This window comes from Gambusia affinis, linkage group LG16 (genome assembly GCF_019740435.1).
Source record: "Gambusia affinis linkage group LG16, SWU_Gaff_1.0, whole genome shotgun sequence".
Classification (NCBI taxonomy): domain Eukaryota; kingdom Metazoa; phylum Chordata; class Actinopteri; order Cyprinodontiformes; family Poeciliidae; genus Gambusia; species Gambusia affinis.
In genome coordinates this window covers 14,517,382-14,537,550 of record NC_057883.1, presented here as the reverse complement: position 1 = coordinate 14,537,550, position 20,169 = coordinate 14,517,382, and the positions used below count along the sequence as shown (strand labels likewise).

General features: G+C 40.8%; 1 protein-coding gene across 6 annotated transcripts in view; it reads left to right on the top strand.

Moving 5' to 3' along the window:
• The window catches only part of ralgapa2 (Ral GTPase activating protein catalytic subunit alpha 2), a 107,071-nt gene that overhangs the window by 65,625 nt on the left and 21,277 nt on the right, over positions 1–20,169 (top strand). For all 6 annotated transcript variants that reach the window (XM_044143350.1, XM_044143354.1, XM_044143349.1 and 3 more), the window contains 5 exons: positions 623–694; positions 1,324–1,447; positions 2,790–2,945; positions 6,319–6,477; positions 10,629–10,756. In XM_044143350.1, coding sequence (XP_043999285.1) covers positions 623–694; positions 1,324–1,447; positions 2,790–2,945; positions 6,319–6,477; positions 10,629–10,756 — 639 coding nt within the window. The remainder of the gene's footprint in view (positions 1–622; positions 695–1,323; positions 1,448–2,789; positions 2,946–6,318; positions 6,478–10,628; positions 10,757–20,169) is intronic.

The following is a 20,169-nucleotide window of genomic DNA, read 5'->3' as shown; positions in this document are numbered from 1 at the left end:
TGCTGGCCGAGGCGCTTTCTGGTGCTGAAGTTATGTTTGCACATCATCCATCAGGATTTCTCAGTGAGAATATGTGCGCTTCAGTTGTTTTAATGGATCCATGTCCTATTTATGGACCCCTCTTTTACACACTGAATGATGTTATAGTTATGTTTTGTATAAAGATGTTTCCAAAGAACTCACTTGTGAAGCACAGCTGTAGTAACTCAGCTGTTGACTTGTTAGTTAAAGAGAGAGTAAAACTAAAGCCATATTGGAGTCTGCTGGGTCTTAATCTCCTCTCCACAGGGTCCCGGTGCCCAGCTGTTTTCATCAGCGTCTACAAAGCCACATCTTTCCAGTGCTGCCCCGTAAATTAAAAGCTTACACCTCTTAATAGTGATGGTGCAACAGGCACACAGCAAATAGGAGATTGTATTTTGCACCTGTGCCTCTTTTTTTTTGGTTTGATATCTAAATCAGCACCTAAACTTTCTTCTGAAACCTATTTGCATACAGTCAGTGCCTGTTGGTTGTTGGTAACTTGATAGATAGGTGAATGGTGTTTTTTCTCTATATTAAAAATCTCACCTTGAATCTGTTTTTGTTTTTTTTGTTGTTGTTTTGGGGTTTTTTCCAACAGAAAAAGCTTCCACTTGCTGAAGAAAAACTCTAAACTTCTAAGAGAGCTGAAGAACTTGGACTCCAGGCAGTGGTAAGTTGTTTTTTATTTGCTGTCTCCAGCAGAAATAAGATTAAATTACGCTAGGTTTTGCCTGAGATACCAGTGAAAACAATTGTCCGTAATTTAGTGCCCTTTTTTTCTATCATCAAACTACTGCTGCAGCTTTCTGCCATACCTGTTTTAGCCTGAGTGAAAGCAGCATAATATTACCCCCTTTCTTGTAACACTATTATTTTCCTCATGCAAGCCCCAACTAACCACAACTCTGAAAATCTCTTACCATCTCTCTTGTCTCGCTTCTCCCAATCAATACATACTTCCTACACTGCCGATGACAAGAGTGTATTAAAGAAAAATCCACAGAATTGAAGCTTATTTTCGCCGTTGTACCAGATTGTTAGGACAATAGCAGTTTGTGCACAAGCATGCAAAGTACCCCAAAACCTAGCGTAGAGCAATGCACTGCCATGGCAACAGCGAAAATGGATGGGCAGAGTTTGCTGCTATTCTTTCAAAAATCAAGTGAAAAGAGAAGAGGGTTTTTTTTTTGAAATTTTGCAAATATTGTTTTTTTTTCTTGAATTTTTCTTACTTTATCAATTTGACTACGGAACTTTTTCTGACCTCTAATTTTCTCTGCTTTTTATGTTATTCTGTAGCCGAGAGACACACAAAATTGCTGTGTTCTACATCAGAGAAGGCCAGGAAGACAAGTGCTCCATCTTGTCGAACTATGCAGGCAGCCAGGCCTATGAAGACTTTGTATCTGGACTGGGATGGGAGGTGGGAAAACCTACAGTTCTTTTTTCTGTTTTTGCAGTAAATTGTCTATACTCCAGTTTGTTGTGAAGCTTTGATGTGCTGATAAAAATTTGTTGCAGATTCAAATTTTTCCTAAAATGTAACAGTGAAAAGGATTTTTCTCTAGCCTTCCTTCCATGAGTGGTTATTAAGAGACGACTTAACACCATGTACTAAAGAGAGCATTCCCTGGAATACTGGGTTTTAATATTACTTTAAGCAACTGCAAAAATAATTATGGAGTTTAGTATCTTCTATTAGTAATTAGATCTAGCAGAATTTGAATTTGATGGATGTTGCATGATGCATGACAAACAGCAATGGGAAACCCCAGGGAATTAAGCAAAGCAACTTTAGGCAGATTCCCAAAATGGGTTCCTGTATGTTTCCTTCATAAGAAGTGAACTTTACTGAACTTTTTTATTTATGTTGTCATTTTCTTGTCATTGTCGTAAATCTAAACAGAGCAGTTCATGTCAGATATTTCCCACTTTGCTGGTCAATGCTGTATGCAGGGAACATAGGAAATGAAAGTTTAAAAACAATAAAACTAATAATAAAATAAAAGTAAATACAGCTCTCTGCCGACTGCAGAATGTGATTAAAGACAGTGAGCTCAAATTAACATCATTATTTTTAAATTGTTTCATAACACAGAAAACGACTGCCATGGGTATGTGACTTCAAGTGTTCTCCTAGCTAGGGGCTTTAATTAATAGTTTAATCGTGGGTCATAATCTCACGTATTAAAATGAAGAAGCAAACTAGTAAAGGTGCTCTGAAAAATGTTTGATAAAATTACCATGTAGGTTAATGTGTTGCTCAACACGTTTATACAAACATGTGATCTGTAGTTTGACGGTTCCTACCTGTTGGTAGAAGGAAATGTTCATCTGTGAGTTTGTCCAACTTTTCTGAACAGATCCATTTTGACGAGAAGTGTAACATTTTTATTGTCCTTTAAAGCATTCCTGCATTACTTAGAAACCTTAAAGACTTGACCTTAACATTATAATTTCACCACAGAAAATATTTTCCTGAAATAACAACTAACTGTATAGATACATTTCAGCTTAACTTTACGTCTTTTGACCTCAGTCAAACTCCCACACCTGAAGAGCGTTGCTGTCAGCTTCGACCAGCAGAATTCAGAATGGCGCGTTTGTTGGTTGGAGTAAGATCAGATATTTAAGTTTCCGACCAGTGCTGATCAAACTAAAAACCATCTGATTCTCCTCACAAGCCCTTTCTCACTACATCTCTGCTGAACCTAAAAGAACATTTCCAGACTACATTAAATTATACACTCAGCTGTATTCCTCAGGTGGACCTGGCCACACACTGCGGTTTTATGGGAGGACTCCAAAGGAATGGCAGCACAGGTCTAACAGCTCCCTATTACGCTACCTCCACTGTAGAAGTCATATTCCATGTATCCACGCGGATGCCGTCTGATTCTGATGACTGTCTCACCAAAAAGGTAAAAGAAATCTTGTTAGCTCGTCTAACACCCAGTAGAAATGTGGACTATCATCTTTTTAAAAAGTTTTACATACTTGAGTACATAAAGACACTTGTGTAAAGCTTCTTTATACATTAGATGCGGTGAAATGGCTCCACAGTCATGCCTGCCCAGAGCCGTGTGTTGCATAGCCTCCACTTCTGTGTTAAGCTGTGATCAGGAGGTGTGACTCCAAAGTACGGGCATTGATTAGTGACCCTGGTCAGGAAGGCCTGAGGAGTAGAGAATCGCAGGCGCGTGAGTGAAGAGAGGGCATGTGCCGCTGTGGTAATGACTATGATTCTGCCAGTCCCTGCCCTCCTCCCTGCGCGCTGTGACCAGGGCCTGGATTCAGCCATTAGCTCTCCCTGCTAGGGCAGGCGCCGGCCGGATGCCGGCAGGATCCTTTTATCCAATTCCTGCTGCCGCCACAGGAGCAATCGATTGCGTTCTGCTGTGGGATTCTAAGCTCTAGTGCAGCGGTAGCAGTTAGCACGGAGAAATGAGCCGCAAGGCCCCTGCCCGCACTGCCAATCTTCTCATACAGTACCCTGCTGGGAAGGGAAATTCATCAGGCTCTCCTCATATCCAACCACAATACCACTCTCAGACTTTCTCCTTCTCGTTTTTTAAAATGGTACACTACTCATTCCAAACATACGCTGAGGTTTCTCTTATGGCCACTGAAAATTAGAGTTGAGTTTGAAGGAAGAGTTTCTCCTATCCTCACCAAAGTGAGGTGCTGGAGGGTGGTGCTATCCCATCACCATACATTTCACCAGAAACGTCTGTGATTGCTCTGGCTCACCTTGCTCAGATCCCCACACCAACCACAAGTCTGACAAAAAAAATTGGCAGACTGGCTGTTGGTGCAAATGCTTTAAAGAAAAAAAAAAAGACAGGAGGGAGAAGAAGAATTGGAATGAGAAGCAGGCTTTGTCTCTGTCCAAGTAGGATGTTTCTCTGTCAATTTAAAAATAACACTTAGTCCAGCAGTCACCCACTTTACTGGCTGTAACCATAGAAGCTTTCCGTGGGGAGATACGGATGGGGTAGCTCTGCCTGAGCAGATTTGTCTTTTTGAAGATGATAGAAGGGGGGCAGACAATCCTGAAAAGGAAAAAAAAAAAAGAAGAGTACCACAAATTCCTGAATCCAATTGTGGGTTTTAGTGCAGTGCAGGCTGCAGCAGTAGCAGCTGGCTTCAGTAATGGGGTTATGGAAACGACCTGCAGGGTTGGGGTCAGGCCATGTAGTTCATATGCACATGTGTGTGAAAGGGAGTGAGATAGACGGGTGCTTTAGCTATCACCCCCCAGGCACTACAGCTTAACTAGCTGCAGGTTGTTTTTATAAGGAGCCTCTTTTGTTCTGGAGTCCTCTGGTTTTCTGTTTCCATGTGTGTGAAGCACAGTGGTTGGATGGGAGGTCAAAGAGGGATAATTGGACAAGAGCCTTTGACTCGAATCACATTTTATTAAAGAAGTCTCAAACATTTGGATGTGATTAACAGAGGTGTAAATAGATTTGTGCAGAAGATGATTTACTAGAGCATAAGCATTCTCATTAAACTTGTCATTCAGCTCATCCAAATGCTAATATCTTAACCCAAATTAACATCCCAGTGTTAATTGTCTCCTGCAAATGCATATTCAACATTTTCTCTGAAATTGTCCCAGTGACTGACCCGGCTGGTACCTGCTGATCCTTGGACAGACAGACTGAACTGCCGAGCTTCAGTAATCAGCATGCCGTGGATTTGTTTAAGATTACCGTATTACCATAATTAAGGGCTTATAATAGAATGTGCTAATTGCATTTTTTGTTGGCAAGGGCATGTTTCTTAATGACTCATTAGGCCAACAGTACATTGGCAGATGTTTTCTTTCGAGAGGAGGCTCACTGCTCAGTGTCCTCGATAGAAATCGGAAGGGGAAATTGGAAAGGGTGCTTGGTCACTGGACAAGTAGCAGTAAACCTTTTCACATTTTGTCACATATTTCCAATAACGTCATTGTTTTTCATTGGGATTTTGTTTAATATAGACCAATACTAAGAAGTACTGTCAAGTGAAAGGAACAGAATATGTGATTTTCAAATTTTTTTATCCCAGGAAGACTGAAGTTGAAACTCTGTAGGCTCTAAAAGGTTTTCTTTGAGTATTTCTCTGTCAGAGGCTCAACTGTGACAAAATCTATTATTACCAGCTAAAGTGCCTCCCCACGGCATGATACGCCACCACCGTGTTTGACAATGAAGTTTGTATGATTGGGTTGTTGTGCACTCCTCCAAAGTTACATGGGCCTCTTAACTTTTTCTCTGACCAGAGCTCTTCTTGCCCAGACTCAGGTTAGGTAGACTGTCACGTTTTGGTAGATATACATTTGTGTTATTTTTGGCTAACGACCTTTGAGATGCTCACAGCTTTGAATAATGTTTTATAACTTAACCCAGTGTTCAACTTCTCCACAATTTTCTCTGAAATGAAATGACACTCAAGTGGATTTGATGTGAAGAAAGTTGTTCCCTTTTGATTTTATTTAGAGGTTTTGGAGTAAAGGTCCAGTGTTTTATTTGTTAAAATATTTCCCAAACCTTGTCATCTTTTCCTTTCACTTCACATGTATGCACTGTTTTATGTGGGCCTGTAACATGAAATTCATATAAAGATTTTGACATTTGTGATTGTAATGTTATGGGTGGGAATACTGTAGCAAGGTGCCATAGTTAATATTAACCTGTAAGAGAAGATAATGTGACTTTGTTCACCTGTTTGCCTACAGAAAAGGGGGGGACCTGTTTACCTTTTATAAACTACTGTCAACCTATTTCCTGTCATTTAAGAGTGTCTTCATGTCCTGCCCAGTTTCATTTGTGTTTATGAATAGAGTGGAAATGGGAAGCAATTTAAGCTCTGATGGGGAAGGTTAATTGGATTTGAATTACTTTGGTTTTAAAAAGTGCAATTTTGTCTATTTTGTGTTTGTTATTTGAATTTGTAATGAAAAATCTATAAAAAGAGGCAAATCCAGGACCTCAACCCCAGTGTTAACCATAATTTTTTTAATAAACTTTCTGATTTCTCTTGCACCTGCTGATTGCAGTGATAAAAGATGGTTTCACTTTTTTTGGGACACCTTTCAAGTAAATATTCTTTATCATCTCTTATTGCCTTGTTTTTTTCATCTCTAGTTTTCTCTTCTAGTCTCTAGTTAATACAAGACTGACTAGCAAAACAGTCTTTCGCAATAATCCGCCTAAATTTGTCGTCTTTTCTTCATCACCGTAACAGTGGAAATAACATGCACTACCAAGGCCCTTGATTAGAATGATTTTTGTGTTTATTTGGCAGCTGCGTCACTTGGGCAACGATGAGGTGCACATCGTGTGGTCCGAGCACACCAGGGACTACCGTTGTGGCATCATCCCAACTGACTTTGGAGACGTGCTCATTATCATCTACCCAATGAAGAATCACATGTATTTTATCCAGATCATTAAGAAGCCTCAGGTAAATATTTATTGACATTGTAACATAATTGTAAATCTTTATTTTTTTCTGTGGTAGAGCTTTTTAATCGTCAATTTAAGGCAGGGGTGTTGAGCGACGGTCCATGAAGGCTCAGGTCCGGTGACCATGCATCGTTGGTCCTAACCCCATGAATTAGATGACTGAATTACGTCCTCAGCATTCGTTCGAGTTCCACAAAGTCATGCTAATTATACAGTTATTTGATTCAGGTGTGTTGAGACAGAGACGCATCTAAAAGTTGCAGAACACGGCACTGCAGTGAGTGGTGACCATATCATGTTGTGAGTGAAGTTTGAAGCCACTCACAGAGAGCAATTTAAGAACGGCATCATGTTAAAATATAGAAATGAATTTTTATCAGAGTAAATTTAAATTCAGTTAAATAATCACACATTAAGAGAGAATCACTTTTAACAGAATCAATACAACTATAGACCTCTGGTTGTAATTGGTTGTTTTTGACTGGGAGTGGTGTAGGAGTAGGACAACAGGGGAGGAAACTAGATTTTTTTTAAAAAAATTTATTTTTGCCTGTCTCATATTATAATAAAAAGGACATAGTGACAGTTGTAGCAAATATAAATAAAAACATTTACAAAACGTTACCTACTGCAATTTGTGAGTTGTTACAATCCTCGTTTAATTTATGTTAAGGTTTTTCATTCGTTTATACCAATGAAATGTTTAGTACTTCTTTGGAAAGCATATACAACAACACATTTCTAATTTAGAGTATAAATTAGAAAGCTACAAAAAGTTTAAAAGAGCAGAAATGAGGCTGAGCAGATCTTAACACTCAGACAGGCAGAGAGCAGCAGGGATCACGACAGGTTCTTTTTAACTGTTCACTCACTCTAAGTGTCTGTAAAGATACACTGCCAATTAGATTGTGGGAAAACTCCACATTTGTCCATTGAAATCTAGAAATTAACACATTGTACAAAATCGCTGACTGAGTCTGGATTGACTTGTCATGTGAGCTGGACTGTCAGAGTTTGAAAGTGTTATAGTCTGGTTATTACGGTACATTCTTTTGAGTGAAAGTCACATATTTAGCCTGTGATTAGTTGGCTCAACCAGCCTCTTCAAATAAAATTGATGAATAGAAATGATTAACCCACAATAAACAAATGCCCAAAAAGCATTTTTGAACATTTAGGTGGTGGTGACAGTAAAACCTTTCTGGTATCCTGGTAAACACCTTTCTATGGCCTGCCGTATTTAGTTGAGAGAAGGTTTTGCTTGCTGGTTTGCAGTTGAAGCTTTCTGAGACACTTAATGGATAAGATCCATCATCAAACATCCAAACGTTTGCTACTGTGATAAGCCAAATTGTACACCATAAAGTCTTCAACTGTGTTCAGACAGCACAATGCTGTTTTAAAGTATTGTCTCTGTTTATGTGGTAATGCAGTCTCTTCCCTGTATTTCCTGTTTTGTTTTGTTTTTTTCTTGTGAATTTTTAAAAGATGTTTCTGCTTTCTCTTTTCTGTCTGAAGTCTTTCAGTCCTCTTCTCCTCCACCAGTGCATTATTACCCACACTGTGGGTATGTGCTCTCAGAGGTGGTTACTGCCCTTTGTTGGTTAGCTTTCATCTTGGTTACTTTGCAGTGCTGTACTCGATGTGTGGCCTCACAGAGGGCAGTGAAATGTCTAAACTCCTACAGCCACTGATGACGAGTTTTAGATGGTCAAAAATATTTATTTACATTCTGTTTGCATGAATTTAAAAAAAAATAAAATCCTTAACATATTTGTGGGATGTTATGAATAAAACGAATTAATGATTGCATCTAAAATATATATTTTTTTCTTCTTTTGAACAACATCTCCAAAAAATTTTTCTTTAATTCAACTGGACTCTTAAAGTCGAACCTTTCAGGAACCCTTTGACATTCACGTCAACTTCCAGGTCAATGGCTATTGAGCTCTGCTGATTAAGGGCCCCTTCCAATATGCATGAACAGACGCGTGTACAACGCGTCTGTTCACCCGCACACACATGCACACACACTCAGGCTGTTGCTAAAATTCATATTGCTCCTTTTGTATTTCTCCAGCAGCTCAATATGAGGGCATTGTGTAGCATTGATTGTCATTTTAATTTCATTTACCTAACATTGATTCGCATTAGATATGTGTAGTTGTCATGCAAAGTTAGGAAAAATTCAATTTCAACTTGAACCCTTTGCCCTAAACAGATGGAGCAACTGTTTGGAAGAAATATCCATGAAGATTTTTAATCCAAGAATCTCCTACAGTGCTGCGAAAAAGGATTTGCTCCATAACAGATTAATTTAAAATTTTATGGGTTTTTTTATTTTTCACACTCATTGTTTCAAATTATATTATTTAATATCAGTGACGTGTGGTCAGGGGAGGAAGGTGAGGCACAGCCTCCCCTGTCATCATCGAAAAATAATATATAACGCTAATATCATTTATATTGCTATTTTCACCTTGTGATTTGTACTATAAAGTACCTATTTTTCATTTAACTTAACTAATTCTGATTGGATTTTCGCATTTTCCCATTCAAATGCTCGGATGCGAAGCCGGTGAGGCAGCAATGAGCTGAGCCTCACCTGGGATTGCGCAACCTCTCACTAACTGCACTGGCTGCCATTCTTTGGGATGCTCCTCCCGTCTGTATGTCGGCAATAAAATGTCTAAAAAACATTTAATGTATGAACTGATTTTCCACGATTTAGCTTATGTATGTAATGTACAGTGTTTTTGTGTAACGTGTTTCGTGTGGTGAGGAGCGATCATAAATGGGAGAGAACAGATTCGAGGTGAGGCATGCAGTACTATTGCCTCATGGCAGGGGGCGCTCATTATCCCAGCCATTTGACTCCACAACATCAGCATAAGGGACAGTAACAGCGAGCTAGCCATACAGGAAAGTGCAGCGATATATTTATAGTTTTCTCCTCGTACCACAGCTGTCACTTATTAATAATTGCAAAATAAACATTAAGCCTAAAACCATACTACTGCGACAGACTGAATGTTCTGCTCTTTGTGTGGGAAATATTTGCTTTCAGTGTTTTTAATCAGTATCAGTAGGTGTTGTCAGTCTGGGCGTAGCTGCGCTGATACAGAGAGTAAGAAAGAAGCGGTTTTGAGTTGTACTTTAATTGCTTTTCCCTTTGCTGTGGAGCATAGCACGAAATTAATAATAAATACATGTCCAAGTTGGATTGAGTTAATGGAATTATTCTACGGCTGCAGCGCGGTTTAGCATGACATGGTCCTCCAGCGTAGTCCGCATGCGCAAAATGTCCTTATGTAAACAATAACATGCAGGAGGTCTATATTTGTAAATCTAATTATGATTAAGTCAGTGCCTCACCAGCTATGAACCTCACCCACATCACTGTTTAATATGTCGGTAAATACACACACTGTTCTAGCTGTACCTGAAAAGCTAATCGCCCGCCTGCTAAAATCATTATCTGAGATTAATACCCATTTTTTTAATACCAAGTTAAATATGACTAGCCACACCCCAACCTGTTTACTGCCAGACCAGAAGAGCAAAGGAATCCCTTAAATAGAACCTTTGTGGTCACACAGAGTCGACATGTATTAGTCTGGGATGGGTTACAAAGATATTTTTAAGGCATTGGGCTCCAGTGAAACACCTTGAATCTAAGCACTGGACAGCATTTCTATATTCTGAAGCAAACCATCAAGTTAATCTCTGATGGCCTAAACAATAAAAAAAAAAACAATAGGAACATAGTGGCCCAGTCAAAGTCCAAATTTGAAACTGATTATGATATTGCAATTTAAGACTCATTCAAGACAATTCTGCAAAAAAAATGTCTTGACAAAATTCCTTCACAATGGCATAAAAGACTACTTTCAGTTATTGCAGACAGGGGTCGTATGGCCTGCTACTAGGTATAAGGGGTGATTAGTTTGGTAAATTGGAAGCTTTAGTTAGTCTGGATAGATTATTAGTTTTTGTTTTTTTTACCTCAATAAAAGATATTTTTGGTCTTTTTTTTTTTCCAACGTGTGACAAAAAAAAGCACTGTACAAATAATCATTGGACTCAAATTATTATTTTTTTCTTCTTTTAATTCTTATGAATTTGTTTCTTCTCTCTGAAATTCTTTAGGTTCCTTTCTTTGGACCTCTGTTTAATGGCGCCATCGTCACCGGGTTGCTGTTGCCAAGTTTGGTACGAGCCACTTGTATCAATGCCAGCAGAGCTGTCAAGTCCCGGCTGACTCTCTACCAGAGCTTGTATCCTTTACACCTCCACGGTGTCTTCTTCACCATCTCATATAACAGATCATCACTTGAATGCTTTAGTGTAAAAAAAATAATAGACCAGCAATTGAGGTAAAACTTTCCAAAGCTTCAGTGTATAGTGAAACTAAAACCCCTTCTGGGTAAATTCATTGAGATATGTGGCAGATATGTGTTAGTCAGTGTACACAGCTGAGTGCTGACAGCGATCTTTATGAGCTGCCTTATTTACATATAACTATTAGGTTGGGCTGTTTCGCAGCCTGGAGCAAAATGGGAGGTTTGCAGGGCTGTTTTGGGTTGGAGCAAAGATAATGTGTCATCATCTATCACTACCATTATATGGACGAAAAAGAGAGCCAAAATAAAAGCGCCATGAGCAAATACATGTAAGTGCATTCAGACACTTACATGACGCCTGCGTCCCTCCACCCATCCAACAGTGTGCCGTTAAGAGCCTGACTCCAGCTGTAGTTGTCAGTTGGTTTAAAGAGAGTGTAATTACCAGTGGAGATAAATTAGCATGTGAATACCGGCAGCATGGAGTTGTTGGGGGGTGAGATGGGGGACAGAATCGGGATGGCCCCTTGAGGGAGAAACCCGATCTCCTCTAACGCCCCTGCTCCTCCTTGGACTACATGTACAGCACCTTCTCACCAAAGCGCCTCCATCCCACATGTAGTTGCTATAGAAACCTCCCCAAAGGAGGTTCAGTTTGGAAAGAAGTCTTGTATTTGTGTTTTCAGGTGCACATACTTGTTTTTAAAACTTTCCTTTTGTCATACTCATGCATCAACCACCGTCTGTCCCACATCAAGTTGCGACACACGCCACGTTGCCTGTGTGTAAGTATGCATCCGTCTTGTGTGCGTTTCACAATGCATCGCATCGCCCGGCCCCCCAACCCAGTATCAGGCTGTGTCTGTGTGTCCCCTGGGGCATCCTGAGTGACAGATGTCTGTTACCCAACGCCAAGTGAATTAGCCCAGTGTGACTGTCTGTGCCAGAGCTGAGGGGGGGGCAGAGATGGTGGGGCCACTGCCGGCCTGTGTGAGCCTTAGGGAGGTTGCGGTATGGGGGTGGTGGGAGTCGATGGAGAGAGGGGTGAGTAACAGGCCTGTGTTGAGTCGCACAGCTTCACCTGGCATTCCTTAGCAGAGGAGCAATAAGCACAAAGGCGCGATCTATGGGAGGAGATAAGCGCTGCCTCTGGAGGTCTGGCACTGATAGGCAGCCAGTCCTCACACTGTCCAAGAGGAGATGAACAAGTGAGCCAGGCAAAGCACACTGCCAATATCTGTAGGTCTGATGTTTATATATTGAATTGGAGTGCTTCTCAGTATATTGGCATTGAAATAGCAAAAATGTGTAATGTTTTGTTAAAGCTATATATGTGTTTGTTTTGCTTTTAATTGTAGGGTAGATGAGGTTACTTCATGTGTTTGTTCAGCAGTGGCACTAGGAACTGGAAAGGCCATTTTAAGTTTTGCTTTGAGGCGTGTTCAACACTGGATGTGCATTGCTCTAGTTTTATTTCCCCGTTTTGCTTCTTTAGATATGCAGGTCTTTATCTTTAACAAGTCATAGCAACAACTTGTGTTTTTTTTTTTCTCCTGAAGGATGTGTGTATGTTTTCCTTTTTTCTGTGCAAGAAGAAAATCCTCATCCTTAGTTTACCCCTCCACAATGCCTTAACAATCCACAGCCTGCTCTCTGCCTATGAGGCCACTCTCCAAGGTAATTAGAGAATATTTCTTCAAAGAGGAGCTATATGACCCCTGTGTGTCCAGATAAAAGGCCAGTGTGGCTCAGCAGCCCCCTCTCTCACTCCGTCACAAGGCTCAAGAGGACTCCAGCAGTCCACTGCAACGCTCCCAGAATCTCTCAAGCTAATAAGATTTGATATTAAAAAATGTCCACCAGCAACATTGCAGGAAAATACACACACACAGGCAACAATGTTTTTCAGTGGGATAACACCTCATCATATCTTTCCCCATTATGTCCTGTTTCCATCCATCCTTTTCCTCTCTCCTGCTGATTTGTTAAATCTGAACTGTTCAATCCTTTTTTTCATGAGCTCTACAGCTGTTAGTTGCACTTTTCTTGCACATTTTGTCTCAGCTTCCTCTGTCAGGACGCTGCATCAGCCTCAGACTAATAAGAATCTTATCATAAACCTTTTACAAACAACTCATCCTAGATAATTTATTATTTATGTATGTCTGATAGAAAATGCAACTGGTCTGGCTTTGTGGTCAGAGCATCTCATCTGCAGCTTGTCTATCCTCCACAGCGGCTTTGTCAACACCGGTGACCACAAAATGTTTTTTTTTTGTTTTTTTTAAAACCACAGTTTTTTTATTGAGTATTTTCTGCACTTGTGTATGCTGGGTTCCTACACAGTCCTGAAAGGGTTGGAAAAGCATATTATTTGCTTTCAGCGTTTTTAATCAGTATCAGTAGGGAAAGAATAACAACCAGTTCCAGAATATTTCACTTGAGCAGCGGCTGAGTCTGAAGCAGCTCTGATGAAAATCAGCACCTCTAAAACTAAGACCCTGGTCTTGAGCTGGAAAAGGGTAGAGTGCCATCTCCAGATCGAGGACAAAGTGCTGTCCTAAGTGGATGAGTTTAAGTATCTCAGGGTTTTGAGAGACCCAGATGAGGTGTGTGCTTCTTCTTGAAGCCCTGATACCATTGGCATTCAAGCCCTTGTTAATTTCTCAAAAAAAAAAAAAATCTTACATGGTTTTTGCTTCACAATTCTCCCAAGGCTGTGGCTAATATTGCAACTTTTTCTACTACACCTTCTCCATTTTTTGGCCAAAATATACCCCATCGTAGCATTACATATTTAAGCTTGTTTCATTTGAAAGCAGTCAGTTACAGGATGGCCTCGCTGTCCGATTCCATTTACTGTGTATGAAGGTCGTTCACGCTGTCACTATAGAGTAATCTCCTCATCCAGAGGGTGGGATTCATTTCTTTCTTTGACAAGCACTTGAGTTTGATTCTCCATCCGTCACTTTTTGTGATAGGGCCATTGTTAAAGATAGAAATGGATCTGCGTGTGTGAGCGTTCATGTGTCTGTGTGTGTGTTTGTCAGATGGCAAGTTACTAATAGGTGAGACAATGCAAAACTGACCTTGATTCAGAGACATATCCTCCCTACCGGACAGAATCAATAGCTTTTGCACACTGCTCTCAGTCCCATCCTCTGTTCTGACACACAAGTAAACACACACACACACACACGCAGATCCATCTCCAGGCAGCGATCAATAACCATAATCTGTTTCTGCCCATCGCCAGTCATGCGAGCCAGGCTTTTAGGTGGTGTGTGTAAGTGTGTGTGTGTAGCAGATGGAAGAAGGTTTGATTCTTTCGTTGGATCCCAGAAAGCTGCTGAAATCTGTCATGTTTTCCCCCCCAACAGGCTCATATTAACATATATGGACATAATTTCAAAGCATTTAAAGTGAAAACATAAAGGATATGATATCCTGTGTACACTCCTTTGTGTGTTGATGTTTCATCCCCAGACTCCCATTATAATTATTAGTGACACATTCTCACAGCCCTTCCTCCAAGTTATTGTCCCACTCTCAGCCCTGTCTCTGTCTGACCACAACTTTTTTTTTCTTTTGTATACTGTAAAACTCTTCACCTAGCAGAGATGAAAGTGCTCCCATATGCATGATGGGGTGTCATGAATAGGATCTGCCATGTTAGTGTTGTCTCACATGAATTATTTAGCATTGCTGATAGGTCTAATTTGCCAGCTGTTGTGCCATAACTGTCAGCAGCCTCAGAGATAATACTCAGCAGTCTGGATCGCCATGGTACACAGTGCTTGACTGGGCACAGTGAGACGCCATGCAAGTCATTATATACAGGATTCATGTGAGTGTAACTTGCCAACTTCCTGTTTGTAGGAAATGAAGCTCACTACCAGGACGTTGATGTAAAATTTAAATAAATTTCATCACCTGAACTTTATGGGGTGAGTTTATTAAAACTGAGTTATTGCTGAATGAGAGTGAGGGTAGGGGCCCCGTTTGGACTTGGCAAGTTCTTCTTTGGGCGGTGGCTGGCATTGGCTTTGATAGGGTGGTTGGGAGTTTATGCATTATTTGGAGGGCTACTAAAAGGGGAGGGGTCTCTCTCCCCCTCTGAATGTTTTAACCTAATCCCATTATCAGTGTAGCGCACTGCCTCCCATCTCTTCCCCTCCTTATCCCTGCCCCCCTCCCACCTCTCTCTCCAGCTGACCAGCTGTTCCTGCCGGGACTCACGACAATGTCCGATGTGTTCAGATCACTGAGTAAGCCCCCACCCCGCGCACGCACGCACACACACACACACACACACACACACACACACACACACATGCGCTCTTCTTCCAATGCACACACAGATGAACAGAGTGCAGTCCATGCACAACCAAAGCAATTGCCAAGCCCATTGCTGGAGCGTAGAAAGGCCTAGAAGGAGGAGGGTGTTAGTTAGGGTTGGGGGGGTAGCTTTGGGTGTATGGAGGGGGCAAGCGCAGGCCTGTCAAACCAAGAGCCCTGACTCAGGAGGCAGCCCAGCTCGGATGGCATATGGCGTCTAGCTTCATACAACATGCAAAAGTATTCTCGCCCTTCGTCCCCTCTCATCTACTCCCCCTCTCCCTGTCTCCCACTCCTGCTGCTAATGCAAAATGACTCATAGCATTACTCCTTTTTTTTACCCCTCCTCCCCTCCACATTAGTTCCCCCTCCTCTTGCCACCCAACCCGTAACAAAAGGCGTCCACTGCATGGCACCCACACCCTGAAAAGCCCTGGAGGCCCTGCCCAGCCTGCACTCCGGGGCCTGGGCTTCATGCCCCCCCACCCCATTTAAAAACACAGGTAGGGCAGGCGTAGAACCAGACGGCCGACAGCAGGGTCCCAGAGACCCGCCAAGGGTAGCATGCACACACACACACACGTCTGGTGTCACACTGTTGTGGCAGTTTTTTATTTTGACATTATGGTAAATAAACTAAACTTTCTTACAGTTTTGTTGTTTTACAACTGCATCTCTATGAATTAGAATATCAGCTAAAGATGACTTATTTCAGTAACTCAGAGATATAGATATATTTTTGCACAGTTCCAGATTTAAAGTAAATGAAACATAGCTTATAATTTGAACACTTCATATAATTTCTCATAAATTTGCAGGGTTTGTGATTTTGACTTAGTATATAGTCACTGAGTTCACCATAACCTAAGACAATGTGTGGAGTATTAGACACAAGTGCATGTATAAGACTGTTGGTCTGAAAGACTTTTGAAGCTACTTTTCTTGTATTATTAGATATTTTGTATATACAAGAGAAGACCCTTTCTGTATTCCTGGAATCATTTAGTACAGTTACTTCTGTTTTAAAACAGTTTTATGCAAGTTTTCTTCTTAAGAAACTTAAACATTTGAAGTTTGCCAGTCTTTGAAATAGTTTTGCATATGAAGGAATTGTTAAATGTAGATTGGAAATGTCTATCAAAGTATTGTCCGAACATGATTTCAAATATTAATATCAGAAAAATAAATAAATAAATTCAGTGCCCCACCCCTGAGATACTGTAATCCCAGAGTCCCTACTAGACGCCTCAGGGTCCAGTGTGATTGGTTTGTTGTTGCTGTTTCCAGCTCAAGTGTAAAAAACCTGTCCCTCCGCTTTAAGTGATTAGCATCCAGCTAGCCATTCCATCTGTTACCCCTAGCCCTGTTTAATTAATGAACTTTCTTTTTCCACCCAACACCCAGTGAGCGCAGCACTAAAGCAAAAGCTGTTAGTCCTCTCAGGTTATCTTGTTATCCCCCTCTCCGCACCCTCCCAACCCAGTGCATTCCCATTGATTAGTTATGTTTTGTTTTCCCTCTCTTTTGTCTCAGGGTTCTTGAAGGGAGGGTTAATGAGCTTTACTGGCAAGTGGTGGTGCTTGGAATCGGGGGATAAATGGGAATAATATTTTTTTTGTAATAGATTTGGCATTGATGTGAAGCCTCGTGCCACCATGCACGCTTTTGCAAATGTGAAAGATGTGTGCTTTTGTACAAATAGCTTGGAGGTGCTTTGTATTTTATCCCTGCTTGTCTGTTGTTATTCCTATGGAAGGCTCTTTAAACAGTCAACTGTGTCACTATTCATCTCCAGACCATCGCAGAAAAACTCTTGTCCTCTTTTCTTGTAACCAGCAAGTAGTCTGTCTCTTTTCCTTTATGTCCCATCTTCCTAGCGTGTCTCCTACTACAAGGCCAGAAACAGCTCGTTGTCCAGCTAAAGCTGCCCTCTTTTGTTTGTGCGGCCCTTTTTATCCTTGTGCTAATCGCCGTGGTCGTGTGCCTGAGTTGGACCCCATATTTCACGCTCAGCTCTCCTTTGTTTGACACACCACCCCTGATAAGAATCCCAATTCTAGGGCCTCTCTGATATTGAAATCCAGCAGCGGAGTAGAAAGAGCCTTCAATCATCCATTATCTGTGCTCCAGTGATTACTATTCAATCTCACAGGGTCCAGGCTCCTCATCACTGGCCCCAGAGCTGAGGCCGGCCCCTGAAAGAACCCACATCCCTTAACGCCTGTGTCACATTCAAGCATATCCATAGATATTCCCGACGCAGTCGTGAGGCAGCCTCACACTGAATGCTGCTGGGAAATGTCAGTGAAATGTCACTCATCTCGTTCCACTGGAATCTCTTCGTCTCTGATCTAGCACTACGTTTTGTAAACTCTTTTTTTATGGGTTGTTACATCATCTGGCTCGTCTTTCTCAATGACCAATTTATTTTGTAATTCCCCAGGACTGCTCTTTTATTATAAGACTGCATCGCTTTTAATGTTGCATGGTGTTAAGATGGAATTAGTTGATTATTCATAAGTTCCACATTAATGCCTCTTTAAATACTTCAAAGGCACTGTTTGCTTCTCGGCTGGCCTGTGGCCATTGTTTTCTTTCAGTGGACGTCCTTGTCCCTCCCAGCATTTGCATTTTTGCACTAAATGGAATTTTTTGTATTGATAGACAAGCGCCGCAAACAAAGCAATAACAAAAACAAAACATTTAAGTGTGCATCGCTGTGCATTGTTTGCCTCTTCTTACAGAAAGCAGCCTTTGATGTGTTAATTCTGATAGTCTGTCTTTTATTGTCAAGTGGTGGCTGTGGCTGAAAGACAAGCATTGAGAGATGCTAGCTGAATCTTCTGACGTCCCTCCTCTGCAACAGGCTGTAATAATGCTGAGTTTGATGGCGTACTGGTCATTGTGTTCCTTCGTCATATTGCATCTTTGGTTTTGGTTGATTCATACCAACCAGCGGGACATTTCAGGGTCTGTTTCTGTAACCTATCTGTAGTCTTCTATGCAGAAATGTAGTTTTGCAAAATTATATAACAGCTTCAAGCAGGCGGTCACTTGGGTATTTTGTTTGTTCAGGGGTAATCATGTTTCATATTTATTTAGTAAATTGTTCCAAATCGAGATCAGTAATAAAAACCAGACATGAGACTAATACAATAGTATATAGTATAGTAATTTCACCTTAGTGTGTAGGAAAACTTAATTTTAATCATTTATCTGCACTTTTGACAATTTTTTTTGTGAAATGATTAGCACACACATTGTTATAAGGTATGTACTTTTAAACATGTTCCTTTTGTGTTTGGATGCCAAAAAAAACGAGAAAATATATTGTTGACCTGTATTGCTAGCAATAGTTAGCACCAAAACAAATGGAAAATCTCAATATTTTCTGGCTTGTAACAAGAATGCTCCCCACTCTGTTGTGATGTCATTCCCAGTTCCGTGATGACTTTAATTACAAATTGAGTGTAGCATTATTACATGGATACAAATTTGACGTAGGAAGTGGCCATATGTACATATGACATTCGGTCACAGATTGTCAAGCCATTGAATTGTTCTAGAGTTGTTTGGTGTCAAAGACAAGTTTACGGTATAATTCGTGAGCATTTTTTTTTTTTTTTTGTGTCATTACTGTAAAATTAGACTTTTCTAACTTGTGTCTTTTAGCCTTTTTTACCCTCTTATTGCATTGGCCTATCTTTCTAAGTGGTTTGAAATGCAATATGAGGTTTAGTTTTCCTCTTTTTTGAATGGTTTAATTTTAGATAACAGAACGACTCAATAGTTTTGTTTAATGTAGTGTGCACATCTTCATTAGTTATGTATAGCTTCTAATTACTATTGATGAGATGCTAGCTCATTTGGGTACAAATCTATAGCTTTTTGTTATTCTAATGATTGTTATTTATCCTCAGATCTCCAAGCCAGGGGGCTTTGGAATTTTTTTTTTTCCCCTTTTTAAAAGCTGTAATATCTGGAGCTGCTCTAGCTACGCACACTTGTTTTTGTATCAGGCGGCTGACAAAAATCCAGTGTCCCTCCCCCCACATCATCGCCCGTCTGCCTGTATGTATAGTACTTCCCTCTCCTCCATCTGTTTTTGTCCACCCATGAAAAGGTCCTTTATAAGCTGCAGGATGCACAGTTGACATGTTGTAAGCTATGCTTCACCCAATCAAGACAGTGCAGCAAACGTATGCCGTGAATCCAAAGGGGCCACGGGCCCTATCCCCCTCCCCCAAGTCCATTTCGATTATGTGGGATCTCTGTCAGAGATCTTCAGTTGAAGAAGTTTTTATAACAGACATTGTCTCCATCATCCATTTTCACTATAAAAGCCTTCAGTCTGAATGGGCCTTCATGCTTGCCCACTGGATGATGGCTGGCTCCTGATTAACCCTGGAGTGACTAGCTAATGTCATTGAAGGAGGGCCACCTGGCTGTGAGACTGTACAGTCAGCTGCCACTGAAGGGCCAGAATAGGGGACGACCAGGTGTTGGGCTGCAGCCCCCCTAATTGTTGCCATGTAATAGCCTGCTTGACTGCACAATATAGCCCAAGGGTGAGGATTAGGGAAAAGCTGTTGCCAACACAGAAGTCTATTTTCTTCTTTGCCCAAGGTTTTCTGTGCGAGTTTCTTTCTGTGTGCATACACATATACATCTCCCCTCACCGTCCTTCTTATCCATTAATATACAGACAATGAGAAGGCTTGGTCCTGCTCCTGCCTTAGTTCCAGTCCTTTCTCATCACAAGACAATGTCTACAAAATGCATCTATGTGCACAAGACAGGTGCATCTCAATTAGAATATCATGCAAAAGTGAATTGATTTCAAAAATTTTATTTAAAAAATAAAATGTATAGATCCAATTACAAAAATAATAACCCCACAGGCAAATTAAGTCTTGTTGTAGCTCATATTATTCAAGGTTCTTCAAAATGTTGCTGATAGCTGTAAGCAGAAAGGACCTCCTGTAACAGTCTGTATTACAGTGGTTCTG